This window comes from Emydura macquarii, unplaced genomic scaffold (assembly GCF_026122565.2).
Source record: "Emydura macquarii macquarii isolate MOO-44397 ecotype Brisbane River unplaced genomic scaffold, CSIRO-AGI_Emac_v2 contig_1253, whole genome shotgun sequence".
Taxonomy (NCBI): domain Eukaryota; kingdom Metazoa; phylum Chordata; order Testudines; family Chelidae; genus Emydura; species Emydura macquarii.
This window is the reverse complement of record NW_027131390.1, coordinates 99036386-99063735: the sequence shown is the minus strand read 5'-3', so window position 1 is coordinate 99063735 and position 27350 is coordinate 99036386. Positions and strand designations below refer to the sequence as shown.

The 27350-nt window shown below is 45.4% G+C and overlaps 1 protein-coding gene across 2 annotated transcripts; it reads right to left on the bottom strand.

The window, feature by feature from the left end:
- Positions 1–768: 768 nt before the first annotated feature.
- STEAP3 (STEAP3 metalloreductase) lies at positions 769–26579 on the bottom strand. 2 transcript variants are annotated; one of them, XM_067549564.1, is made up of 6 exons: positions 25727–26579; positions 14969–15460; positions 13687–14214; positions 11826–11990; positions 4122–4342; positions 769–3682 (listed from the first exon to the last, which is right to left on the bottom strand). In XM_067549564.1, exons 2-6 carry the CDS (start codon positions 15449–15451, stop codon positions 3658–3660), a joined length of 1422 nt encoding a protein of 473 aa, XP_067405665.1. In that variant the 5' UTR covers positions 15452–15460; positions 25727–26579; the 3' UTR covers positions 769–3657. The 2 variants fall into 2 exon arrangements, with proteins under 2 accessions (XP_067405665.1, XP_067405664.1); XM_067549563.1 differs by having other exon boundaries at positions 769–4342.
- Positions 26580–27350: the final 771 nt, after the last annotated feature.

Here is a 27350-nt window from a genome sequence, read left to right as displayed (position 1 = left end):
GACAGTTTGAGAGAGAGGATACATCTGAAAGTTTTGTCACTGTTTGTGTAACCGCTAGCGCACCAGTGCTAGCCTTCTTAGGGACTTGGAGAGATTTTATGACATACATCTTATAGCAGTTTGCATCCCACTTAAGATTTAACCATAGTTTGATAAATCACTTTGTAAGTAAATCCCAGAAGAGCAGGGGACCAAGCACATTGCTAAAAGCTCTGTGTAATAAGGAAGGAGTCAGAGAGCTGTACCTGCCGTGGCTAAGCTTTAGCACAGGAATTTAAATTAACTCATTAAAATCAATTTACAGATGAGCTCATTAAAATGCTACGCTGCAGATCTAGAAGTGGTGCATCTGTTATCCCACTTCCTTGAGATAGTGACTAAAGGAACTTAGGCCAAAGAGACAGTGTTAAAGATTGCATCTTTCCACTCCCACTAAACTCATCCAGGGTTGCCTTCTTCTTTAGCTCTATATCATGGCAACTTTTTGCTTCCTGAATTAAGCTCTGCTATTCCTGAGCTGCAAAAGTTTGTATAATATCCATGGCCTGCACCCACAAAGGCCGACATAATTAAATATCTATGTCAGCTGCAGCTGAGGCAAACGTGGAATATTCCCTCTTACATGCATATGACACAGAACTGACAAGCTGGATCAGAGCACTGGTCCTTCTAGCTCAGTATCTTCTCCATCACAATAGCAAATACCAGCTGCTTACTGTAGTGGGTTTTGTTTCTCACATTGAAATCCTTGACAATGATATTGCTTTATTGATGGCTTTATTTAATAGAAAGATACTTTAGATTAACATTGTATTGTTTATAGAAAAAGAGACAGCACGCAAGAATGAATACTGATGCCATTATATAGGCATATTCATAATATCTTTACACAGTTATAATTGTAAGAGGCCAACAATGAAGGAGAACTAAAACTGGCCCTGTTCTCACAGCTTTTCAATAGGTTCTTATACCTCAAAGGCACAAAGTAAGTAAAAACAGAAAATAAAAATACAAACAGTTTACATTTCAGCTATAAATTTTGCAACAAATATACAAACTCCAAGTATAAAAGTAATAACAGTAACAAGGAAATGTTTAAGCTAACATCCCTCAAACCCCTATCACATCCAATAATTCATTGGGGGAAAAAAGTTAAAAAGGTAAAGATCATTTCCAAAGTTTTCTTACCACTTTTATTATTATTTCTACAACGTCAGAATAAATTATTCAAAATTTTATAGTGTCAAGGATTTTAGATCTAGGCCCCAAATGACAGAGCCATTCTGAAAGTTGCACAAGTTAGGATGCAAGTTCTGTAGGTAGAGAAACTGGTTTCAGTCTAGACCAGAGGTAGTCTATTTTTTTTTTTTTTTTTATTATCAAAGTCCAGATTGCTTGGTCAAGGTAGAGTCAAGGTCCAGACTCCAGAGAAAATAATTTTAAAAAATAACAACAACAATGAAAATAAAAAGATTTTGGGGTCTGAGCAAAAGTGTCTGGCAGTCTGGATGTGGCCCATGGTCCGCCTACTGACTACCTCTGATTTAGACTCTACAGGTTTAGCCCTATCACTTCTTGCTCTGTGAATGGTCCTTTTGATGTCAAACCCGACATTTTCAGTGCAAATGCTATCTCAATATATTACATTTTTTTATATACACGCTGAAGACAAAGCCTAAGGCTCATGCAAATTTTCTCTCCCTGCCCCCTCACCCCCTTTTCTTTTTTTGCTAACGGTGTAGCAGTCTACCAGGTTGCCTGCTGAAGAAGAGTGAGAGGAAGCGCAGATGTGAGAATAAGTATCAGAATCAGGATACCTTCCCCTAGCCAGAAAATGTGTAAACTAGTGCTTTTATGTTGGCTTTGCCTGCTGATGAAATACAGCAGGAGACTGGGATGAGTAAATGGACTGAATTCAAATTCACTTCCAGGAGTTAAATTGAAGTGGCTGGAATTACGCCAGAGGTGATTTTGGCTCAGACCTCTTGCTGAAGCTGTAATTTGCCATTCAGTTGCACATATTACTGTCAAATCTATCTGCTTTGTGAGTGAAGTTAGCAGCTAATGATCTGGGCATGGAGGGGTTCTAGATAATTCCCCCTGCCCTGAAAAGCACAACAGGGACACAGAACTCCCTTCTCATCAAAGGAATTATCAGGTGATTGTGAAATCCTGCACACACTCTTGTTCTGATTTCCTTTCATTTAGTAGAAAGGCATGGTATTTTGAGATTTCAGGGTGACTCTGATGCAACAACTGAAATTCCTGAATATCATCGCTGGACTATTAAGTAGCATCTTGTAAATCTTACTCTCCCCAACAGTTTAAGACTGAACAGCAAGTTCTGATCAGCAGCAACTTTTAAACATTCTTTATTGACACCTGTCATTTCTTCCAGGCACTGTCCAGCAACGACTTATGTACTTTGCTCAGTTGTAGAAAACCAGGTTATTACAACCATATCCTAACATCTTCCTTTGTCGAGACGGTCTTCTGTTTCCTCTTGATTCTCTTTTTTAAAGGATCTGTTGTAAAGCATGGCAGTTGTCTTAGACAGACAGGTTATAATCTCTATAGGTCAAGGATTGTGGATTTTTATGTGTTGTAAAGTACCTAGGACATTGGTTTATTTTCAATCAAGAATGATGTATTCATTTAGATTGTGGACAATCTGAATAATCATTGTGATAAAGAAAAAGAAATGTGAGGGTCTAATTCTCTACTGCCTTGCACAGTGTGCGGTCATTCAACCCCGTGCAAATTAAGTGAGAAGTTCTGCCAAATGATACTAATATTTGACACCCATTTTGTAGCTGAGTAAATGACTATGGATGGTACAAAGCATTGGAGAATCAGGCCCATAATGGAGAGCTACATTGGTGTCCATTCCATGATTGAGACTTGGTAATAGACAAATGAGTTTTAGCATTTGTGATAAAGTTCACAGCTGTAAAGTCCCACGGATAGGCAGATGCAGCTCTGCTGGTGGTGAAACAAATACACCTGATAGTTGTTGTAGTAGATGTAGTTGGACATGTTGCTTTGAGTTTAAAAAAAGTCGTTTCAAACAGCTTCACCCCCTTATTTACTGCTAATTCAGCTGGCAGCTGTAGTTTCTCCAATGCCCAGAGTCAATATCATGAAGCTGCGAGTCCTTTTGAAGGTTATCTTTATGCTCCTTCTATTAGGTGATGTACTAAACTTTGGTTTCAGATCGCTGAGAATGTGTGGTAGCAATGACCACTGCAGATTACACTACGGTGTAAATGCACTTCAGGCACGGCACTATCTTCAAAATCTATTATAACCTTTGGAAATAAATCAACTTTTCCAACTGTACAAATATGCACATGCATCGTCCACGTTTGAGAAAGTGGTGAATACTGAAGATGTCCCATCCAATTTGTTGTGTCCAGGGGTCAGATTTGGGAGCTCATCCCACACTTCCCCAACTGGATGTTTCTGCAGTGGTGGCAGGAGTTAAAGAGTTCATATTGAGATTTGGATGGTCTTCATTCGGTTTCAGAGTCAACTTCCCATATAGGGGATTGGTGAGAAGAACCCCCGGGATAGCTCACACTTCTCAGAATCATTGTTTTGGTTTACCAGCAGATTCAGATGGTCCATCAGGTCAAATGTAGAAGGATTTCTTCACAATCACGTGGGATACAAATTGTCTCCCCTGCTATTTAAAAAAGGGAGTTAAGTTCTGGAAGCAGCTGGGGCCTCAACAGAGAAGTGTCAGTCCAGAGTAGCACCAGCTACTGTCTCAATGAGCAATATGACCTACAGAATCCCATTAGTTTTCTACCTATATTTACAGCTGCTCTTTCAAATGTCATGATGATTTTTAAGGCAATAATCATGCTAGCAAATCAGCAATATATTTTAAATACCACTGCGTAAACTGGTTTCATGATAAATTGATTTTCTAAAGTCACCAGATATTCATATCAACCCACAATGCAATTATACCAAACATAAACAATTACGAAAAACCTCTAGAAATCTTCATAGTGCTTTGAAATTCTCCATCATTAGAGAGGCTTTGTTACACATTACTAGAACTTTCTCCACTTGAATATTCACCAGTTGCACTGGGCAATGTGAATTTCACATACCTTCCCTTTTCCCAGCCGTTTCTGATACGCAGGAGTCTTTGGTGGATACATGGCAAGTGAAAGAATACTTTAGCTAAGATTACAGTACATGGCACCAGTAGTGTGAGTGTGTAACTTGGTGGCAGATAGAATTTGTACTGGTTTTCATCAAAGGCCCTTGTCCATCCAAAGGTCAGGGTGTGTAGGGTGCTGATTACCAGGGCAATAAATCCAAGGGTGGACTAAAAGGAAAAGAAACACACTATTTACTGAGATGCCACACTTCTTACACCACTTCTCACAGCAGTAATACTCAGCTCAAATAAAGCACGGGACACTGACACTTACATGGCACTTTGCTTGAGTAAGACACTCCCTGCCTGAAGAGCGTAATTGCTAAGGATTCAAAATTCGCTCCCACTGAAGTCAATGGGGATTTTGCCATTGGCATCACTGCACAGGACTGGGTTCTGGGCAAGACAAGCATCTCCGAATTACAGTATAACCATAAACGAACCTTCACCACCCCTTGAATACCTGTTACCCTCCTGTTAGTGACGGGGAAACTGGCGTACAGAGGTTGAGTGAACAACTGAAACAAGCAAGCTGGTGTAAATGATAGGCTAGAGTGATTTTCCCATCTCCACTAAGGGTCTGTGCAGGTCCCACTGATAGCCGCAATTGGGACAAATCCCAAGCGTATACTATAGTGGAAGCACGTATGAAATGGCATGTTTTCAAGAGACCTGCACAGCCAGCAGCAGCAGCTACATGGCCTCTTAGGAGCCTAAATATGGATTTAGGAGCCTAACTTTAGCCAAAATCTTGGTCAATGCCTCTTGTTAGTCATGGCCAAGAAACACTGCCTTCCAAAAGTCAAATCAGATGATAGGGGGTGGGAGGGTACAACAGGAACGAGAGGTGGAGTAAAGGCCAAATCATCTTATTTGGAAAACAAAAATCAGCTGGGAAATTGCTGCATCTAAAATGTTTCCTCCTGGTTTGTGATTGTTAGGAAACAATTTTACCAAATTTCTCAAAAGTACCTTGTTAATAATGACAAAAGAGACCAACTGTACCTGTCCCTCGGTGTAATTAATAGGGCATTTAAAAGGATTGGAAGGTGGAGAAGAAAGAAGCTCTACAGAGTGTACTTCCTTATGACTGGCACATCACTAAGTACTTAAATGACCCCCATCACTCTAGGATCTGAGCACCTTTAATGCATTAAATCCTTACAAAGGCCCCTGTGATATAGGGAAATAATATCCACACATTTCAGATGGTCGATTTATCCACGGTCCTACAGGGAGTCTGGGGCAGAGCTGGGAACTGAACATGGGTTTGCAGGATGTCAGTCCAGCACCTTATCCCCTAGACCATCCTTCATAACAAACCCAACCTTCCTTCCTACTAAAAATCTCATCAAATTCCTACGCCTAAGCGCTAACAAGCCCCTCCAACTAGAGGAGGAGAGGTTCATCTTACTTGGAAAATTAAGAATAACTAGCCAGAATGTGCCCTGATTGCAGCTGAAAGATACAGCAATCGAGTCATCATCGCTCACACATCATTTATCTGCTGTTAGCTTTCACCGGCAGCCAAAATCCCTCGGTGAAAAGTGGCAGGAAGTACCAGCTTGTGACTAATCTTTCAGAGAAAAGATTTAAAAAGGGGAGGAAAAAACCGTACAAAGTGAAGTTCAAGCGTAGCAATAATATCCCGCATTAGGCAAAGTATTCTTTCGGAGAGTTAATCCAAAAGGGTTTGCACCTAAGGTCTGGCACTTGAGGCTGAAGTTAATTCTTTGTCTTTTTGAACAGCTACTGGTAGAGGTGAAGCAGAAGCAAAAATTAGAACAAAAGGAGACAAAGCCTCATCGTGGGCAGTGAGTATTAAATGAAAAACAACCTACCTCTTAAGTGACATGACGCTTGTGACATGAAAACAAAACCCTGATAAGCACAGAATTCCTAGATAAGGCTGTAACTCAGCCCAGAATCACAGGAGAAAATCCTTAGAGTGCAACAGTGGACTAATTCATTAGTTATACCAATGAGCATCTATATCAGGGGTGGGGAACCTTTTTTCTGCGAAGGGCCTGATGGTGGTACGCGGAAGACGGCTGAGTGTCCACTGCCGAAAAGGGGCAAACGGCGGCAGGAACAAATGATTTCGCGGGCCTTATACGGCCCGCGGGCCAGACGTTCCCCACCCCTGATCTATATAATAATATGCCATTTGATCCAACTCTCACTGCAGTCAATGGGAGTCTCCGACTGTAATGGGAGTTGTACTGGGCCCGCTGTCCTCCTACAATATCTGTGTGTTGTGTGCTACTGCCCTCTACTGGCTACAGTGTCAGGGTGTGTGATCAGCACCGCCTACTGGCTAAAACAAGTACATAAGCTATGGTACACCTACACAGCAACAAAAGGCCTGCAGCAGTGAATCTTACAGCCTGGGTCAACTGAACTGGGCTTGCAGGGCTAAAAATAGCAGTGTAGACGTTTGGTCTTGGACTGAAGCCTGGGCTCCGAAATCTGGCAAGCGGGAAGTGTCTCAAAGCCCGGGCTCTAGCCTGAGGCCTAATGTCTACATGACTATTTTTAGCCCTGCAGTGCAAGACCCGTCAGGCTGTCATTTGACCCTGACACAGAGACTTCTTTCCATGTGTTTTTTTTGTTGTTGTTGCTGTGTAGACATATCCCTAGAGGCTGCTAAATAAATGCACAAGACTGAAAGTTTCACAGTTACTGGCTTAATAGGATGAAGGAGCTGTCAAGCATCCTGGAAACACTTGTATTGGTTTGCCAGTGTTTCTAGCCCTGACACAATCTTGAAGTCATATAATTCTTGCTCTCTCTTCTCAGTTCAGTTTCTAGCTATGAAACCACTTGATTATCAATGCAATTTCTTATGCTGTTACCGTACAGGTTTACTGCGTCTGCCCACGTAGAATTCCATTTATTCAGCGTGTGTTGAATTACTCTAAAAAGCAGCTACGTAAAAATAGTACCTCCTTACTCAATCAGTCTGCTTCCCAGGTGTCTTCTATTCTATACAGGTTCTTCACCCTCACAACCATTGTATCTGGGAGCCTTCCCGTAATGCAATAATGACCATGGCTAACATTTCTCCCATGTGACTCGTTTAGACTTATCTGTGCACTGCAATGTTCAGAGTGATCTCTTGGTTCCTGATTAAGAGAAGCGCAGTGCTACTCCCTTTAGCACTGCAGAGCCAATAGAGCAATGGGGAAGTGAGTGGGATTCCATTCTGGTTCTCCCATCATCAACAGAATGGTTAAAGAACTTCTGAGGCCAATGTCTTGATTTCTGGTGATGCACGAGCCAGAAAGAAGCCAGGTCAGACTGACATTCTGATTCCGGGAGGGCTGGAAGTTAATAAGCAAACACACACACACTTCCACACACATCCCTTTTTCAATCTGGAAGTCATTCAAGGATGACAAACATGGGAGCCCTGTGTGCCATTTTGAGTCACAAGTTTTAAAATTGAAACGCTCTGGGGAAAACAAAACATAAGGGAAGATGAAACATTTCTCCATTTAAGTCAAGTTATGCACACGTACCATTCTTAAAATAAAATGCAATTTTTATATTGTGTATGTCCCACTAATCTTAAATACTGAGATATACAGGGACTAGTGTAAAACTGAACTTAAAAAAAAAAATAAAAGCAAATCCTCTGAGTTTGTGCAAGTGTGGTATTCACACTTTAAGGTTGCACATGCAAGCATGTTTTTGGCCAGTTAAGCACCAAAAAGCATATTTGAATAGAGTGGAGAGATCAGACACTACAAATATATGATGCTCACACTACTGAATGTGAAAGATCCAGATGAGAACTGGATAAAAATAATGCCTGGATTTATTTAAAAAAATTGCTGATGGATAGAACTCCCACAAGACCCTCAGCCAATTTGATTGGCCTCAAAGCAGGCCAATCAGAGCACTGAACTTGGAATTTCATTTAAACATGTCACTTCTGAGGCCAAGATGGGAGTAAAGCTTTGATACTGATAGATGTTCAACTTGCCTTTCCTTTTCAAATCTTTCACTCTTTTCAAACATTTTGTACAGCATTTTATATGTGAAGAACTATGTAAGTCTCAAGTTTATTATAACCCCTAAACACTTCAGATAAAGTGATCTGCACTATACGGTGTACAGTGACTACATCTTGAGACAGTGGACAAGAATCAATCTCTTATATTCCACCATGCATTAATTTATCAGGAAAAAATAAACATCTGTCCATGCAATTTTACTGCTAGTGTGCTGGGACAACAAATGCATCTATTACTGTTGTGTTAGTTTCTCCAGCTATCAGGAAATGCATTGCCAATTTGTTTAAAAATTAATTATCCAAAAATTCCTCTTTGGAAAATCTAGAAATTAGTGTTTCAAAAAAGTTTTAACTTGCTTTTCCGACTAGGTATTTCCACAATAAATCTGAACGCCTCCATTGCCTCTTCTGCATTCCAATTAGCCGGGTAGCTTGTGTTGCAAAGTCATATTGTTATCCTGCACTTACAGAAATACATAAGTGAGCATGGATTTCCATACACTAAGCCAGCCAGTTACAATGCAGGGGCCAGGAGCTATTTTGGAATAGGGAGTCATTTATCTGTTTGATACCAACGCTAACATATTGTTAGAATGAATTGAGAATGGTTGCCAAAGGGCATGTACTATACTCTTATTAAATGCACTAGTAAGAGACAGCTGTGCTGGCCTCTCAGACAATGTGTGTATGCACACACACAGTATGTCTACCCTGCGATAACAAACTTAATAAACCAAATCTTAGAGCCTGGGTCAGCTGACAGGGGCTCAGGCTGCAGGGCTAAAAATAGCAGTATACAAGTTCGGGCTCAGGGGACCGAGTCTCAGAGGCCAGGCTCCAGCCTGAGCCTAAACGTCTACACTGCAATTTTATAGCCCTGCAGACCAAGCCCCAGTCAGCTGACCCAGGCCATCTGTGGAGGTGCTGTGGGTCTTTTATTGCAGTGTAGACATTCCCAAAGGCACCCCACCGCATGGGAGGGGAGCAGGCCTCTTGCATGCAGCATGGTTTACAGTGCTGGAGGGAAGGACGTTTTGACCAAGGGTAATATTTTCAAAAGTGAACTCGGTAATTTCAAAGTAATTTCAGCACCCAGGAGCCTCAGTCTCACTGAAAGTCAATGGGACAGAGGCGCCTGAGTCTTTTCTGACAATGGCGCCTAAGCAACCTGAGCACCTTTGAAAATTGTATCCTTAGACTCCTAACTGCTGTTTGAAAAGGCGGCTTGAGTACTTTTGAAAATTCTCCCCTGAACCTCTCCAGCCTTTGAAATCAGCGTCCTCCGTAATCAGGATATTTATTTTATGCATACTCTGTTTTATGTAGGTTCCTGCCCTGACCCCATCGCTGGGGTATCTGAGCGTTTTATCCTGGGGCCATTAAAGCCATCCCCCTCTGCCTACTTAAAAAGGTATCCCGTAGCTTCTGGGGTTTAAAAAAATGGACCCTGAAGATACCTTGCCATTCCCTTGCAATGGCGGGACACCTGTAGCTTGATGGTCTGCCTGTGTGACAGCCCGAACCCTGAAATGCAGATGAAAGGAGTGACTTGACCTATTCTGTTCCACTTCTGATGAGGCAGTGTGGCCTAGTCTAGAAGAACGAATACAGCCGTGCCAGAGGAATTTCCCCTTAAGCCCTAGCTGTATCACTGACTTGTGGGGTAGCCTGGGGTAAATCACAGCTTTGCTGCCTGCCTTCATCCGCTTGTACAATCAGGATAATGCTTGCCTGCCTCATGACAGGGCTGCTGTGAGGTTCAATTAGTCCGTGTTCATTAAAGCGCTATACGAGGACCAACCATTAGTAACGGAAATGCTACGTTATTCCTTTCTGTGCTTTCAGTGTGTTCATATCCGTAGGCTCCAGGTGCCATTACACAGATTATAATGTACCATCCTCCAGGCAAAGGACTCAAAGCTCTACTCCGCCCTCCGTTTTTAAAATGCTGACATGGCAGTTAACTCCTCAGTGCCAGCAGGACTGAAGGGTTTGCTCTTTATTGGGCATTTTGCGGGAGCACTTAACCTTAGGGAATGCCGACATATCTAAACCCCATTACTTTCATAAAGACTCATGTATTTGTTACGATAGTTATTAACGCCTGAGATGGATAGGATTAGGCACAAATCCTTTAGCTAAGGCTTTAGTTAAGATTGCAGCCTATTCCCCCACAACACTTCCTCTGCTGAATGCCTTAATGATCAGTCTCTTAGAAGCACATTCTTACCGAAACCCTAACAATCACGAGTCTCTGCTTGCAGCAATCATCATAATCCTTTGCATTTATAGAGCGCCTTTCATCCTGACATGTCCCAATGCTCTCTGCAAGCTCTACACAGCACGTTCATCTCATTATGCATGACTGAAATGCAGCCATCTCTGTGGGGGAACAAGCTAACTGGAGGGAACATGGCAAGGAGATGGACTAAAATGACCCAAAAGGTATTTTGCATTTGCAACTACTGTGAGAGCTGTTTAACTGTGCACGGCAGCATTATGCAAGGGTGCAGGCCGGGAAGGGAAGAGGGATCCAACTGAACTTGCAGGAGGAATTTTAGGCAGGCAAAGCCTTTGCTAGAATGTTGCCGGGAAATCAACAGTTAATCCCTCTAATATTGTAAAGGAAAAGCCTTTCAAAATAAAGGCTAGCTCCTCCAGCCCCTCTGGGAGAGAGCAAAGCCCCAAACAGAGCAGTGTAGAAAGTTTCTCCAGGCTGGGGGGCAGCGTGGCCATGCAGCGTGACTCCACATCATCCCCTGGGGGTCACAGAACCCTGCTCTCCAGCACTCGCTGGGCAGGAGTGTAACAGGAGGATGATGCATGAATCCACCGGCCCAAAATGTCAAGTGGTGGGTGGAGCAGCAGACCACACCCCAGCCGGCCCTACAGGAATTCAGGGTCCCCGGGCAGAACAGTCCTGCCCCACCCCACCTGCCCCAGACCTTGCCCCTTCCACCTCAGGTCCCGCCCCCTTTCCTGTTAGGCCCACTTGCCACCGCACCCCTCCTCCCCACCACTCAGTCCCGCCTCTCTCTTCCACACTTCCTCTTCCCCCAGGCAGTGAGCGATAGCTGGAAGGATTGAGCAGGGAGGGGGGACCTATCGAGCAGCGGTGGGGGAGAGGAAATAGCGACGGTGGTGGGGAGGGGCTGAGCGGGAGGGGAAATGCGGCTGTGGGAAGGCCAAAGGGGGAAAGCGGGTATGGAAGAGAGGAGAGGGGCTAAGCCGGGAGGTGGGCAGATGGGGTGGGACATGGTGGCTAGTGGGGCAGGGGTGGACTGTGGGTGGGAGACACAGGCGGAAGAGGCGTGATTGGGAGCTAGCCTCCCCAAGGGGAAGCTTTCACCCTGCCGCCCATGGCCTGGGCCCCTTTTACATCGCTGGGCCCCTGGGCAACTGCCCCATTTGCCCCCCCCAACCCGTTGGTGGGCCTGTACCCCAGTATCTCTCTCCACAGCCTGCTGAAGCAGCCAGGGAGCAGCTCCCCACTGGTGCTGCCAGCTGCAGTGAGGGTTCCGTTCCCCAGCCCGCGCTCATTCCTGCAGACAAGGAAGCAGGCTGAATGCTCTCCTGGAGGAGTTGGCTCTGATCGTGCGTTCAACCTCTGGAACAGGCAAATGTCGACTTTACCTGAATGAAACTGAATTCCCTCCAGTTGAGAGCGTTTGCGATGGAAGGGAGTGAAGTTATGGCAAGTAAGGACAGCAGGCCGAGGGCCATTATTCCAAAAGAGATGTAAATCTCCATTCTCCATACTTCCTCCTCTATCCAGGCATCCATCTTCTTCTCCATGACCTGGTACAAACAATGAAGATTCAGCAGCTTTTTCTATCTGAAGTGGTCAGGGCCAGAGACAACTATTTGATTGACCTATTCACTGAAAGCAGCCTTCTTGGGTAAATGTTTGGTTCTGATTTAATTAGACTAATACTTACATTTCATGGACTGGCTAGCCTAGGTGCACCGCTGCCTTCTTGTGGACGGACTCAGAACTGCTTAATAGCATGTGTCAGAGACCTCTCTACTGCAAGTGGAGAATCTCCTATTACTTTGTGGTTTTGGAGCAGTAGGAATGGAGTTCTAACTTCATGGTCATTTAGCCAAATGAACGAGGTAGCATAAGCAGTGGAAGCTCCTTCACTCTGCCCTACCAACATGCTTCTTCTGGAGGAACTGTATTTGGGAAGAACAGGGTAGTTTAGCCTCCATGATCCACTAAGCCCAATTTACGGCCTGATAAGAGGTGTCGAGTCTCCACAACTTCCATTACCCAGCACAGGGCTTTCATATACTCAGCACCTTCAGGATCAAGCCCTGAAGTTGCATTTAGAACTGCAATTAACATGAAAAGTCAGTTGAAAGCCAAGAGCAAAAATACAGATCTTTGAATACTTGAATACAAAGTGGCTTCCTAATGGTATTCATTTTAAGTGCACTTAAGAGGAAAACTGTTCACACTAATTGAAGCCACGATGGGATTTACACTGTATGGCAGAGGTCAACATTTAGAACAATCCATTTATCTCATTAAATGGACTTAATTCACTAAGCAAAGGCGTTGCTAGAAAATAGGTGGTGTAGGGGAAATGAACACAGAAATTCTGTCTGGCATTTATTTGTGACAGGTGCAGATGAGAAGCACAGATTAGAGTGAGAGCATCTCACCTCCCAAAAAGCAAAGAGCACAGCACCGCAAGAGACACCTCCCAACAAAGCAATTTCTAATGAGTAGTGTTAGTTTACTCTAGCATGAGTTTGCCCACTGGGATTAGTGCAATAGCTTTTTGAAGGAGAATCATAGTAACACTAGCAGTGGGTTAGGAGTGTTATAATTTTTTCCAGCCACCCCACCTCCCACCACCCTACACTTTACCAAAAAGCTATTACAAAAGAAACAGTGAAAAACCCCACAAAATTTTTGTGAACTGAAACTCAGAATTAAATTTGTTCCACAGACTCAGAACAGCACAAGTAGTGTGTCTAGAATTAAAAGCCTGCAACCCTGAGAGTAATACACAGTGAGAGAGAGAGCAAAATTCAAAATCCGTGGGGCAAAAACCGCATGGGGTTATGATTTGCACCCCCACTCTGCCCCAATTCTTCCCAATCTTACACAGGGCTCAGCAATCCATGAAGCCAGGAGGTGGATTCTGCTGACTTTATTCATCTCAGGAGCTACGGCATGGGAAGCTTGACTCTCTAACTTGATACGATAGACTGGGAATCTCTTGCTGGAACAGGCAATTATCACTGCTGATCAGACTTCCAAGCACCGCTATCAGCTGGGCAGAAGAGCACCAGCCATGATTTACACCTGATCTGTTATTCCACAGGGACCCAGAGTCACCTTTGGGAATGGGGGGTAGGTACTGTGGGAAATATACAAAGGTTGGAAAGCTACACATGTAGCTCAAATACTAAATCTGATACAAAAGGCTTGAACAGACATATAAGATTATGGCATGTAGTGATTGGATGATGAAGATATTACCTGCTTGACGGCTGCGTTAATTAACTGATACCGATGAGATCGGCGCATGGGCAAGCAAAGGCTGTACACAGCGTGCAGGGCTGCGCAGAAGAAACTCAGGAGGCCAATCTGCTTTCTGTGCTGTAGCCACTGGTCAAGCCAGTCTGGAAAGCGTCTGTATTTTGTGCCATAGTACAGCTGAAAAGAGGCTGCCAGGACCCCGGGCAGATAAACGAGAGAGAGCATGACGTAGGCTACGCAGGGCAGCGTGCTGTTGACCACCTCCACTGGGATCTTGTAGAACTTGTTTTTCTGTTCCCGGATGTAAGGGTGTAAGACTTGTCTGATGAAGTTGTAGGTGTAGAAACAGAGAAAGAGACCCAGGGCCAAAAAGACGGGGATTTTCCAAGATGGGAGGAGGCGCAGAGGAATGTTCTCAATCTCACAGGCTGAAGACAAGGAGCCCATGTCCACAGGAGTGAACCCCATGACCTGAGCAATTTCAGCGACTGTACGCCTGGCTTCTAGATTATCACAGCAAATCAAGACCTGCAGTGAACAAAAAGATTCGTTAACGGGCAAACGGAGACAAGAAGCCAAGGAAATAGACACTTGGGAAGGAACCTGGATTAACAGGGGCCTAGATTGCTCACAGCAAGCTGGCTATTTCATATTGTATTTTTAATGGATGCCAAGGGTGCATGAAGCCCAGGAGAGGCATTCATTTAGATGTGTTTAAGCCAAGTAAATACATAAATAAATAATGTGTTGCACTTATACGGAATGTTCTATCCTAAGATCACAAAGCGTTTTACAAAGCCAACTAAACCTCACATCATCGGTGTGAGCGAAGTAAGCCTTTTTATCCTCCTCTGATAGATAAGACACAGAGGAGATAAGGAAGTTAGGAAACTGAGCACTTTTAAAATGGGTTGACAGAGCAGTTTTGGCCTAGATGGAAAAAAAACCCATTTAGATCTCTCATTAAAATAGTAATGTTACTCAGCCATTTATATGGCACTTTTAGCAGGTGCTCAGTACCTTACAAAATTAACTAATCTTCACATCTGACCTCTGTGAGGAGAAATAAAATTAATTTGTTCGAGGCCACAGAAGGTTTCCACATAAGTGGTAGGATTAGATTTTAGCAATTTCTGGTCCCCACATCCGTCCACTAGATCTCACCACTCTCAGTTAGTAAAGCACTTAACTAATGCAGTCAGATCCCAAATCCTGAAGTCCATGGGAGTTTTGCCTAAGTAAACTTTAAGGGCATTTAGCCCTTAATAAAAGAAAACGATACCTGCTTATTCCCGTCTCTGGGACCCGACTGTAAGGTCCATGCAGATATCACATTAAATCCTTTGACGACAGTGCAGGCTGGGAAAAGGGAAGCCAAGTATTCAGCATTTGATTCTTTGTGATGGTTAATTTCTGTGTTGTTGCTGACATCCACTAGTATTTTGCCAGCCAGCACATCCGTCAGGTCGCAGAGGGTGGAGTAATGTTCCCTGAAAACGGCCACAAAAATAATATCTGTCTTCTTCACCGCATCTGCCTGGACAGTTACTTCAGCTGCTGAAGGAAAGAGGCCCGCACAGCGCTTTGGATTGCGGCTTCCGACCACCACCTTGAAACCCGAATACACCAGACGTGTAGCCAATGAGCGTGCAAAGTCACCACTTCCCAGGATCCCTAGGGTTCGGCCAGCAGGCAGGGTGAGATCTGGGTTGCTCTCCATGTTCCGACGACCTAGGAGTGGTTTTGCCATGTCTCCTCCTGGCATCCCTTTAAGCTGAAGTACAAAGGACAAGTTAACTGGAAACAGCATTTGCAAAACCATATCTCCCTGTCCAGTCCATGTACTATAAAAACAAATCCACAGTAATGTGGCAAATGCTACATATCACATGGACAGCCAGCACAAACGGGGGTCTGTGTGGGGACCCACCATCGGCACAGGGAGGAAGGAAGGAATCCCCGGAACCTGGAAGCCAGCTGTATAATGCTGCGCCCCTGGCAAGGATCGTTGGCAGCAGGGATTGAACTCTGAACCTCTGAGCACAAACGGCTATTGCTTGAGCTCAGAGACCCAGCTCTACTACACAAGGCTGAAAGCAGGCTCACCAGTCTAGCTATATGTGGACCAGCAGCCACTGCTAGCGGAGGATAGAGTGCCAGACCAAGGAGCAAAGTGGTTGTGTGACCCCATTGTGCTTCTGGACATGTGCAATCCCAGATCCATTGACCACTCCCCAACTTTGTCCTCTGCCTGCCTCTACTTACTCTCTGTGCTATAAAACCAGAGCAGCCTTGGCTCCTTCCACACCACCCTTTCTGGAGTAAGGGGGTTTGGAGCCAGCCAGGCCTGGTCCATGACGTGGCCCCTTTAAGAAACAGGTGTTTAAGGGAGCAGCAGACAAGCTGGTGAATGGGGGCCAGGTGGTAACCAGGGAGCGACCTCCTGCACAGGATAAAAACCCAGCTGTTCACTGCTTTGGGGAGGGCGGTGCTTGTTGCCTGGGCCATGCAGCTGGGACTGTGATGCTCTTTAGCCAGAGAGAAGCTGGAGGTAGACAGGAGGAGGGGGGAAAAAGCCTCTCCAGAGAGAGTCAGGAGGACTGACAGAGCTCCCTGGCTCAGAGGTAACTGGAGGGGGAGCCAGGATTGAGGGTGAAACTATTAAAGGCTGCAGTTCCTAAAGATGGAACAAATGGAACCCCAGCAGGGTAGCTGGGAACATGTAACCGCAGAGCCAGGAGGATGCTGTGCTGTGCTGTGCCTTGAGGGGCTGTGCTCTGGGAGGGGACTCTGTCACACACCCCAGAGGAAGGGGACTTAGCATTTCCCTGACAGGCAGCAAGAAATGCTGTGTTATGATCCACATAGGAAAGGCAGCGGGCTTGCTGAACACAGCTGGTCATGAGGCTGGTGTTGTCCTGCTAATCCCTGTTCGGGTACTTTGCAAAAGCATCAAACAGCTCGGACTGATTATTCAGATTTAGAGCTGGACTCTAGATGGGCATCTGGGGTCACAATGAAAGTGTCTGGGCAGAGGCGCGTGATGAAGCTTATGCAGTACTTGCCTGTTCCAATCTCACTCAAGCGCTTTTAGCGCCAGACCTTGAATAAGCAATACAAATATGTTCTCCCCCCCTCCCTTTAAAGGAACTTAAATAGGAAGGGATTTACACCACCTCTGTCCTCTTACATGGCACATCTATAGCATCTTCCAGCCAAGCAACTTGCTAAGCATTACAAAAACACTAATGATTGTAGCCTCCCAGCATTCCACGGGGTTTTTATCATCCATGGGGAGACTGAGCCCAGAGAGGCTAAATGACTCACCCAAGGCTACCCAATGAGTCAACAGCAGCGCCAGGAGCAGAACCCAAGTCAATGTCAATTCTGCTGCCTTAATCCCCAAACCATCCTATTTTCCTCCTAAAATGTCGGTACCAAATGTTACTCTATAACAAAGACTGGTTTCTCTGGCTCTGAGGCAAATGAATAGAAATTAGTATTCAGGGTGACGGAGTGGTTGTTACCTAGAGACTCATTTCATCATACATCTAAAGCACCTCAAAAGCATCCCCAGAGCTCCCAAAGGGATTGTGAACTGTGCTGGAAGACAATCTTTTTGTAGTGTGACATTTTTGTCCTGTAGCTGCCGTTCAAAACAAACAGGGACATTTGCAATGTTCTTGAATAAACAGCATCTCTGTCTCCAGTTACTTTGTTTCAAAAGGAAGAGAGAAATAAAAGAATCAGAATTAAACAATGTTTGAAAATAAGACAGACTGGAAAAGTTTAAAAATACAGATATTTTCTAAAATTAAGTGTGGAGTGGGGCCCATTATGTTAGTCTTAGATTGTAAGGTCTTTGGGGCAGGGACCATTTTTTTCTGTGTTTGTACAGCACCTAGCACAAGGGGTCCTGGTCAATGTCCATGATTGGGGTTGGTAGGTGCGATGGCTGGGCTCCATGGGTTTTATTTTTCAGATTCCTGCAAATTTAGGTGCCATAACATTCAGCATTGCAACGTCTAAGTCCCTTCATGAATCCCACCCTATCTCAATACCACATGTAACAACAGTGTTTGTATATAAATAGTGGCGGGACAACGGGAAATCTGTCTTAGATCTCATGGTAAGCCGACTTCTCTGAGAAGACAATCTCAGACAAACAGCATGACCGAGAATGGATAGCAACTGAATAGCAATTGGGATTTTTGTAACTTCCGTATCTCCCCTGAACACACACCCATCATTCCCCTGTATACCTCCATCCATGCCCTCCTTCCAGCATCCCCTTTGCATGTTCTCCTGGACCTTTCCATGACTCCTGTGCTTTCCAGTATCCTGCATCTCCATCCATGCCCTCCCTTCCATTGCCCCATCAACCTTGGTACAGTCCTCCTCTGCTCAGTGACTCCCCTTAGTCCTCTATACACCACTAGCTATGTCTCCTCTATTCTCCTGTACCCCCTTCACTCCTCTCCTGGTTCACTGTATCTGTGTCCAATCTACCCCATGCTTTCTCTCCTCTGAACCATCAATGTCCATGCTCCTTTCAGCCTTTGGGATCCCCTGCACCCTCCTCCGTGTCCCACCAGCATCCTGCCCCCACTTCCTCTAGCATCCTGCCTGTCCACAGCCCCCCTGTTCTGAGACCCTGGAGCGTGGGTCCAGGCCAACTCTCCTGTCTCCCAGACTCTAACTCCTACTCCCCTGTCTCTTACTCTCCTCCACCCTGCCCCCTGAAGCAATCCATGCCCTTCACCGTGGCCTGCGAGTGACTAGCAAGTCGGTTTCTATTTCACAAACCTTTATTATACTGACCGCGCCAATGCTGCTTTTTATAGGTGTATGAACAGCTCACACATTTTTTTAAACCACTCCACTAAGTCTGCCCTCCAAATGGGAGCCCAAGGTCAGCACAAACAAAACAAACAGGTGGTTTCTAGGCTAGCCTATTAGGCAAACACGCAGAGCCAGAGAAAGCCAAGAACATCTCGAAAAAGTGAAGTAGATACATGTTCAGAACACTAACTTTAAAACTCCTGTGTCAATTGTCACCAAACTTGCCAGAAAACAATGCCACCTTGGGTTCAGCTATGGCATGTGAAATTTCAGGAAGATCAGTTTCTTACTGAGGAAGTTACAAGGAGGAGAGGGGGAGGGATTAAAAATTAGATTTGTAGTGGCAACCTTAACTGTGAAGCAGCTACCACTGTTCTGTTACTAAAAGCCAGCTCAACTCCTCTTCTAGCTATGTTGCTAATAACTCTTTAGATTGCTAGATATGACTAACTTTTGAAAATCTGATTGGTCTGTCACTTTCTGCTGGGTACTTATTGCATTTCAGTTTCTATTATTTGCACCTACCTGCCTCAACTCGAACGGGGGGCCCCAGTGTGCTAGGCACTGCACAAACACATAGGAGGTGACACTCCCTGATGCAAAGAGCTTACAGTCCAAATGGATCAGACAGCAAGGACTGCGAGAAACTAAGTATCGTTATCCCCATTTGTTATGCTAAAGCACAGATAAAATTACTTGACCAAGGTCATGCAAGGAGTCTGTGGTAGTGTCAGGAAAGGAATCCAGGTCTCTTAAGTCCCAATCCAGTTCCTTAACCACAAGACCATCCCTTTTTTACTCATCTTGGATAATGAAAATAAGCTAGTCAGTTTCACTTTTGTAGATTTTATTTAGCTTAATTGAAGTTCCTATGCCCTGGCAATGTGATGCAATGTTTAGATTACAATTCCCTGCAGTCTTTGCATGTGTGTTGGCTATAAACAGGCTCTACTTGTTCTGGGGGGGGTGGGGGGAGGAGAGAAATCAACACACACTTTTATTGGTAAAAGGGCTTATAAAAATAAAGCGAAAGATTTTAGTTTTAGAATATGTTGCTTTGATAGTAAGTTCAATGTCATTCTACATGATACCCACGTGTGCCCCTAGTTCTAAAGAACTCTGCAGTGATCTCAGTATATTCTGCTTCAACACAATGATACAACATGGCCTAATAAAATCAAATTTATTCTTTGAAGTCCTGTCTCTTCTTATTGCTCTTACATAGCTATCTTCAATTCAGCCCCTTGTTCCAAGGGTGACCTGTAGTGTCTTGGCTAAAATGGCTGTATTTGTCTCTTCCACACAGTCCCCTGCAGGAGGTAAGGGGAGGACATTTTCAACGGGACATCAAAAAGCACACCAGAGCCACAACCACAAGTGTCCCATTTACCCATGGACCAAATCAAATGACCATAGCTACAGAGCCTCATCAGTGCTGAATCAGACTCTGTTTTTTAGGGATCATTTTAGATAAAATGTTTCATTACGCAGCTCCACTACTAAGCACATTGCTTGAGCCAGAACAACAAAAGTAAAAAGCAACCATTGTAAAAGACCCTGGATAGAATCACTATAAAAGTATCTCCTATTTGCTGCACCTAGACGGTCCCTCTCAACTATCAGATCATTTGCACAACATCAATTCCTAGAAGCCCTGGTCAGGATCACAGGCCCATTATGCTAGGTGCTGAACAACACAAAAGAAGACATGATCTCTGCTCCAGTTCAGTGCCCTGATCCTGTGATCAGATTTGTGTGGATGGACCCCTGCACCCTCATGGATTTGATTGCAGAATTGGGGCCTTTTATGCCCCTACTAATTCACATTGCAAAGCATCAACTTCCAGTGTTAGCTTCCCTGGTATTTACTAGTGAGTTAATGCATAGTTTCTCAACCTGTGGTATGTAAGACACAGGCAGGGGGTACCTGGGGAAAAACTGAGTGAAGCGGAGGCGGGTGGCAGCTGCTGACTTCTGGAGAAGCTGGGTGGCAGCAGCCCGCTTCCCACCTGGTCCCAGCTGGGAGGCAGGCGGCAGCCGCCACAGTCCTGGGAAGCCAGGCTGCAGCCACCCGCTTTCTGCCAGGTCCCAGCTCCGAGCTGGGAGGCAGGCAGCCGTCCTCAGCTTTTGGGGGAGGTGGGCAGCAGCACTTGCTTCCGGCCTGGTCACAGCTCCCAGCTGGGAGGCAGGCGGCAGCCGCTGGTTTCTGGGGGGAGGCGGGCAGCAGCTCCCCGCTATCTGCCGGGTCCCAGATCCCAGGTGGGAGCCCGGTGGCAGCCTCCTGAGTCTCGTAAGCTGGGCTCACAGCTGGGTGGCAGCCACCCGCGACGCGGCTCCGAGCCGAGGGACAGCCTCCAGCGCCCCGACTTGAAGACGGGCAGCAGCCGCCTGCCCACATCCCTGGGTCCCAGCTGGTGCAGAAGCCGACTCTGCCCCAGCTCGGATTAGGTGGCAGCCACCCAACTCCCGGGCTGGCAGCCAGGCGGCAGCTGCCTGCAACTTGCCCAGGTGGCAGCTCCCCTCTAGGGCTCAAAGCTGTAGTTGTTGTAGCTGAGCAGTGAAATTGACAACTATGACAGCCACAGATTTCACCAGTTACCCTCTTTTCCTGTCTCTCCCTCTCTCTCGCTCTCCTTCCCTGTTTCTCTCTCACCCCTTCCTCCTCTCAAATCTTTCTATTCCCCAGCATTGGCATGCCGCTCAAAGCCTCCTAGCTTTGGCCAACATCACCTCTAGCCCATGTATATACTTGAGCTGTGCACCCCTGGTGTAAAGGTGGTAACCCTACCCACACTAGATCTGACATCTGTCAAATCACAGCCTTATACACTCAGCCCTTCTTTCACCATATGGCTCACATTAGTCTGTAAATATAAAATCCCATGGAATATTGAGTGTTGGGGTACTTATTAAAATCTTCAGAAGTTAGGGGGTACTTGCTAACTTAAAAGGTTGACAGAAACAGAGTTAATGCACAAAGAAGTGAGATGTGGAAAGAGGCATTTGGATCCTAAAGTTTACACTTGTGAAATTAGCTTTCACTGTTTTCATTACCAGATGAAAATATTCACTCCTCACCTACAGCTGTTTTGTTACAAGTGAAAAGAAGTCATGTAGTTTCTTTCCTAATCCTAAAGAGGCTCCCTCAGATGAAGACAGCAGGTGCCATGTACCTGTTGAAACTGGAACGGATTTAGCTAAGAAAAGGGCCTTTTATACAAAGATGTTTGATCCTGAGCTCTGCTATACATTCCAGGAGTCCTTTCACATCCATTCAGATAGCAAGGAAATAATGTGACTGATCTGCAAGCTCAAAACATAAAAAGGCAACAAACAGGGGCAAAGCAATACTTGTCATGGGAAAGAGTAACTTAGTTCTCTTTTTCCTCAGCACAATACATCAATTACCAAACAGTGCAAGTCAGGGAGGTGGTATGAAGTCTATATTATGACCCACAAAACTGTGCTAAAAGAATTACTATTAATGTTGCAAAGTCAAGGACACAAAAGTTAGGAAATGCCAGAACTGCCTGTGAAACTTTCACTGGTCCCCCTTGTGCTTAATGCATTAGGATACAATCTTTCATTATAAGATCACATACTATTTTTTTTCCACAGGACCTCTGCCTCTTTCAGTCCATGACAGGCTCCTTTGTCTTCTATTAGTCTCTTTCCAGTACTCACTGGCTCCCAACCCCAGGCTCTCATTTCCCTTGCTCGCTTTCAGACCCAGCCTCCTTGCCCAGACACCAGGAGCCTGGTGGTGGGAGGTGAACAGACCAGGATTGAAGGCTGGCAGTGGGAGGGGAGGGAGACAATTTACTCCCCTCCAGGTCCAGCTGTTCTCCCCTTGGCATTCAATTCATGTAGCTTCCTTCTCCTTGCTGCCTGAGCATCAGCAGCGGGGGCAGTGAAAGCACAGGAGCAACAGGGTCCCTTCTCTCAGTTCTCGTGCTTGGATCCGGCAAGGCCCAGAGATGCCAGGAACTGCAACTGCAGGGAAGGTCCTGCTCAGGCCTGGACTGGAGTATGCTCAGTGTACACGGAATCACTGCGGAATTAAGCTGCAATGGGCAAACAAGTCTCTACTGAGTATGTGCAAACTGCAATTTTTCAAAGGTTTATAACTTCATCCCATTTGGATGGGTTTTCATGAGGGTGGCAAAAGGCACCATCCTGACACAAAGACTGCCCTCCTGCCAAACTTTGAGTCCCTGCTCCAAAGCATGGGGGCTGTAGAGCTTCTCAAAGAAAGGTCGTGAGAATTTTTTAACATGGACAAATCACATTTTTCCCTAGTCTTGCTCTTAGAAATGGCTGAACTCTTTTGGTTAAATTTTTCCAAACTTATTCAACCTTAAGTAAACACCTGGCACGGAAAATTTCCACCCAAATGGTTAAAGTTTGGCAAAGATTTTTAAGTAACTGAAAACAGGGACTCAAAATGGGAATAGTCAGGAAACTTTAATAGGCAGCCCTGCCTGTAATAAAGACTGGTGACTAAGCAAAACTGGAATAATGGAAAACAGGAGTTTATGATTTTTGTGGGCTTTTTTTTTTTTTTAAAGCAGGGTTACCAGCAGACTGATTCCCCTGATATAATCTATACAGACATGGGAAAGCTAAAAGTCTCACCTTCCTATAGAGACTTCTCTTCCTTTGTGACAAAGGAGACGTTTACACAGTTTCCTTTGCCACTCCACTGTAATGAAAGCTACAGTCTGCTGGATTTGCCGTGGGCAGCTGTGTACTGATATAATAATGAAATGCCTCAACAGGATCTCTTTTGTAATAAAAGTTTCATAAAGTTGGAATCTGAGGATTTTGGGTGCAAGTGTCTGGAGTTTAATCTTATGGTTAATGCAGCAGAATGAGTTTTGGTAAGGAGGTAAACGATGATGGTGGTACAGCAGAGTCTGCAAACTGAAGAATGGTGGATCTAATGTTAATGCCTGTAACACTCTAACTCATCTGGCTGATGTAACGGCTAATAAGAAGGCTATTTTCATGACTATTCTCATCTCACTGTTCTTAAGAGACTCAGATGGATATTTTTCAAGAGCCTTGAGTACTGGTAAAGTCCCATGCGGCTGCTATCAATTTCTTTTGTGGTCTTGCTTTCTTTGCTGCTCTTATCAAGTTAATTACTATCTAATGGTGACTCACCCCTTTCTGAGCTTTTCCTCTGCAAAAAGCAGGAATAGCAGCTAAATGGAGACCTGGTGTACCAAGCTGAATGCAAGAATCCTCTCAGAGCGATCTAAAAATACTGTAGATAATGGGTGTGATGCAAGGATGCACTCCTTCCTGAGACAATAAAGAGAAAATTTTTTCCACTTTCGTGCATGCGGATTGTGCTTGGAGTCAAGTTACATGCAAGCCTGGAGTCCTGTCATTATCAGCTTCAGAGAGTTCACAGACCGTGAAACCCGTCATCAGCAATCACTTGAGTCAAGAACAAACCTGGGTTCCTTAACAGGGGTGGTATTTCTCGTAAAGATGCAGAACTGCACTCAGTATGTACGTGTGGATGTTTGTTGGTGGGCGCTTAAGACAGGTTTCCATACCCAGGCATGCTAGCCCTTTGAAGCTTGTGAGGAAATGCCTCTAGACTAGCACTACCCCACTTGACAGGTTTTGTCTCAAACTTACCAGCTGAGTACATGCCATGGAAGTGCTTTGGGGGGAGGCAGTTTGGGGGTTGAGGGAAGAAAACCATGTTTCTGCCTCTGCTTTTAGGGCCAAGACAGATGTTCCTATGAGTAGGATCTCCCTCCACATCTCTCTGTGTGAGGGACCAGGGTGTCCCAGGGCAATCCCCAGATGGTTCCTCTCTTAGATCCCAGGGAGGGGGCTTGTGGTGAAAGTAGTTCCGGGCCGGGGCATGGCATCCTGGAAAATAAGGGGGGGAAATTAGCTTGGCCTATTCCGCCAGTGGAGGAGGCAGGTTGAGATGCTGACTCTCCCCTGAAACCTATGGGTACAACTCTCCTTTTCTTTGATTTGGAACAGGTATGGGGCAGACTCCATAAAGGAGGGGCTGAACCAAGTTCTCAGAGACTGTAGTTACTTTGATCTGCATTGCTTGAGTAACAGATACAAGGAACCTGGCAGAGGAAGGGTTATTTCCTCGTATTTCTTACGTTTGGCCTGATGCTGTCTCTCACACAGCTTTGGCCTTATTTTCAGGTTCCTTTATGATGCTCCGAAAGGGCACAGCCGGATCCCTTCGTTTGGCAGGAGCAGCTCTCTCTTCTCCTCAGGCACAAGAATCAATCTGGTCCTGCTGGCTGGCTTGGGATGGCAAACCAATGTTTTCTGGGCCATCTTGGAGCTCCAAGAATCACTCTGTTATTCCCTTTCTTGAGCTTGTGGCGGATGTGAGACATCACTAGGAAAGAAGGCTGGATTTCTCCTTGGCCAGTCAACAGTGAAAACATCATAATATGTGAGGAATTCTTCACACGCAGATTCAGACACCGGCTGAGTAAGCCACCCCCATACAGAGGTCTCCACGGTTAGACTAGCAGAAGAACAGTAGCTGAGAGAATCTGTAACTGTTCCGTTATGCAAAATGTGTTCAGGAATATTGTCTCTTTGCTTGATTACATCAGAACCTTCGCGGGGACACACCAGATCGCCAACCGCCTGGCCCTCACTCGGAGCTGGGATCTTATCTATGTATACTTACACTACGGGACTGCCTGTTTCTTTCTCTCTGTCCTCTTCCTCCCCTGCTTAAGTGCACAAAACAACTGTGTGACACTTAAGAAAACTCAAGATCTATAGGGAAGTGGGGAGAGCAGGAAGATTATTGACCTGGGGAACCATTCAGGGGAAGCTAACTGACCTGAAACCATGGAAAGTGATGGATGGGATTTAAACAAACAAAAAAACAAAACCACAGAAGGAAGAGGGAGAGAGGATTACTTGGATTACATTACCTTGTAAACAGAACCCTTATATTACCATTTGCTCTGTCTGCTTGTGGATCACATCCATTCCCCATGCCTTTCTCTGTATGCTCTTCTGTGCAAGGATCTTATCTTCATGTGTGTCCAGGAAACACGCTGCAAGCTTTTAGTGCCACATCTGCCTTGCCACAGTGCTATAGACATTTACAAGCCCAGACCTATAACTCCTTGTTCATCCATTGCAACAGTGATTAAAAAACCCCAAGCCCTAATATTTTACTCACCTGTCAGAAATGTCCTGCATCGGTGAGTTTTGCAAGGATGTGCTATATGTAAATAAATGATGACTGTAGCTGTTGCCACCATGGATGTTGCTGCAATGGCTGTGGTACAGAAATGCCTTCTGTATGTCTGATAGCATGCTCTGTGTACTGCAAGAGTGGAGTTCCCATGTGCCTCCAAGTCCCAGACTCTAGTCTTTGCAGGTCCCCATTAGCATTCTGAGTAACTGCACCAGGACTGCCTGTAAATAAAAGCTGCCAATTCTCTAGGCACAACAACTTCAACATTCATAACAAAAGACCAACCCAGACCCTAGGGGCTGTCCATTGTGAAATAGCTGCCCCATGGGATTCCCCAGGCCTGGTGCTAAGGATACTCCCTCCAGTCCATCCATCACCTAGACAGCAATCAAGTCCTGCCCTACAGAGCCCTCTAGAACTGACCTCTGGCTTTGCCCGTGGTCTCCTCCTTCACTGTCCTCCTGTTATCCACACATGCATTTACCCCACTCCTGCTTGCACAATGCTGTCCCACATCCTCCTGCTAAGCCCCTGCCAGCAGCAGCCTGCTGCTTTGACTAGCTCTGAACCTTTTAGTCTCCGCTCTCAGGCCGCTCACTACCCAGCTTTCCTTCTGCAGCCAGCTCCTTCTGGCTGTGGTTTGTGGCTCCTGCTCTCACAGAGCCACTGATTCTCTGCAGAGTCTGTTCCCCCTTGGAAAGCAACTATTTTTACCTGGTCTCTTGTCTTTATGGAGCTGTCTACTGCTAGCCGTTGGACTGTGTAATATAGCGCTCTCTCCTGGCTACATTTCCCTGCAGCTCATTCGAGGTGTGGTTACGCCCATCAAGTTCATTACAATAGCTTTCCATTTCAGGTTCCGGACTTCGATTCTTTTCAGCAGAGAGACACAGGTACAAACAGCAGAGACCAAGCCAGGTGTGTGCAAAGAGGAAGTCTTGCACTCTCGGAAAACTATACACATGCCAAACCACCCAAGACAGAAGCAGCCAGTGGCTAGTAAAACACCTTCAGACAGAGCTGGGTGAAGTTCACCTGGCAAAGAGCTTCTCTTGCCGCTCAAAACATGGGACTTATATGGGGGGGGAGGAACAGAAACACTGTCATTTCCTAGTTTTCTACGTGTTGCATCCATCTAGCAGACTAATGATAGATCTCAAATGTACATATTGCCTTCTGAGCCAGGAGATGCCAAAGCCCATTGCTTACTGATATGCAGCCAACTCTGAGGTGGAGAGCCGTTACCGGCTAACACAAAGCAATACTGTAGCACAGAGAATGGACATTTTTGGCCAAGGATCTTACATGGCGAACCCCTGTTGTTATGAAAAGTGCTATGGGCTGAGAATGTTTAATGCCTACAGAAAAGAGACAGGACCTCGATTTTAAGGTCTCATCCCAAACACTTCAGCACAGCACTCTATTTCCCCAGTCCAGAAGGGTGAAGACTGAGTCAGCCTGTCTGGGATGTGGACTGGAGTTCAAGGGAGTCCAGGTGTTTCAAATTTGGAGCTCAGGCCATTAAACAAACCACATCCTCTGTGACAGCAGCACACCCATACATAAGAACTCATCAGAGCCGCTCTTGCCCGCTTTTCAGTGACTG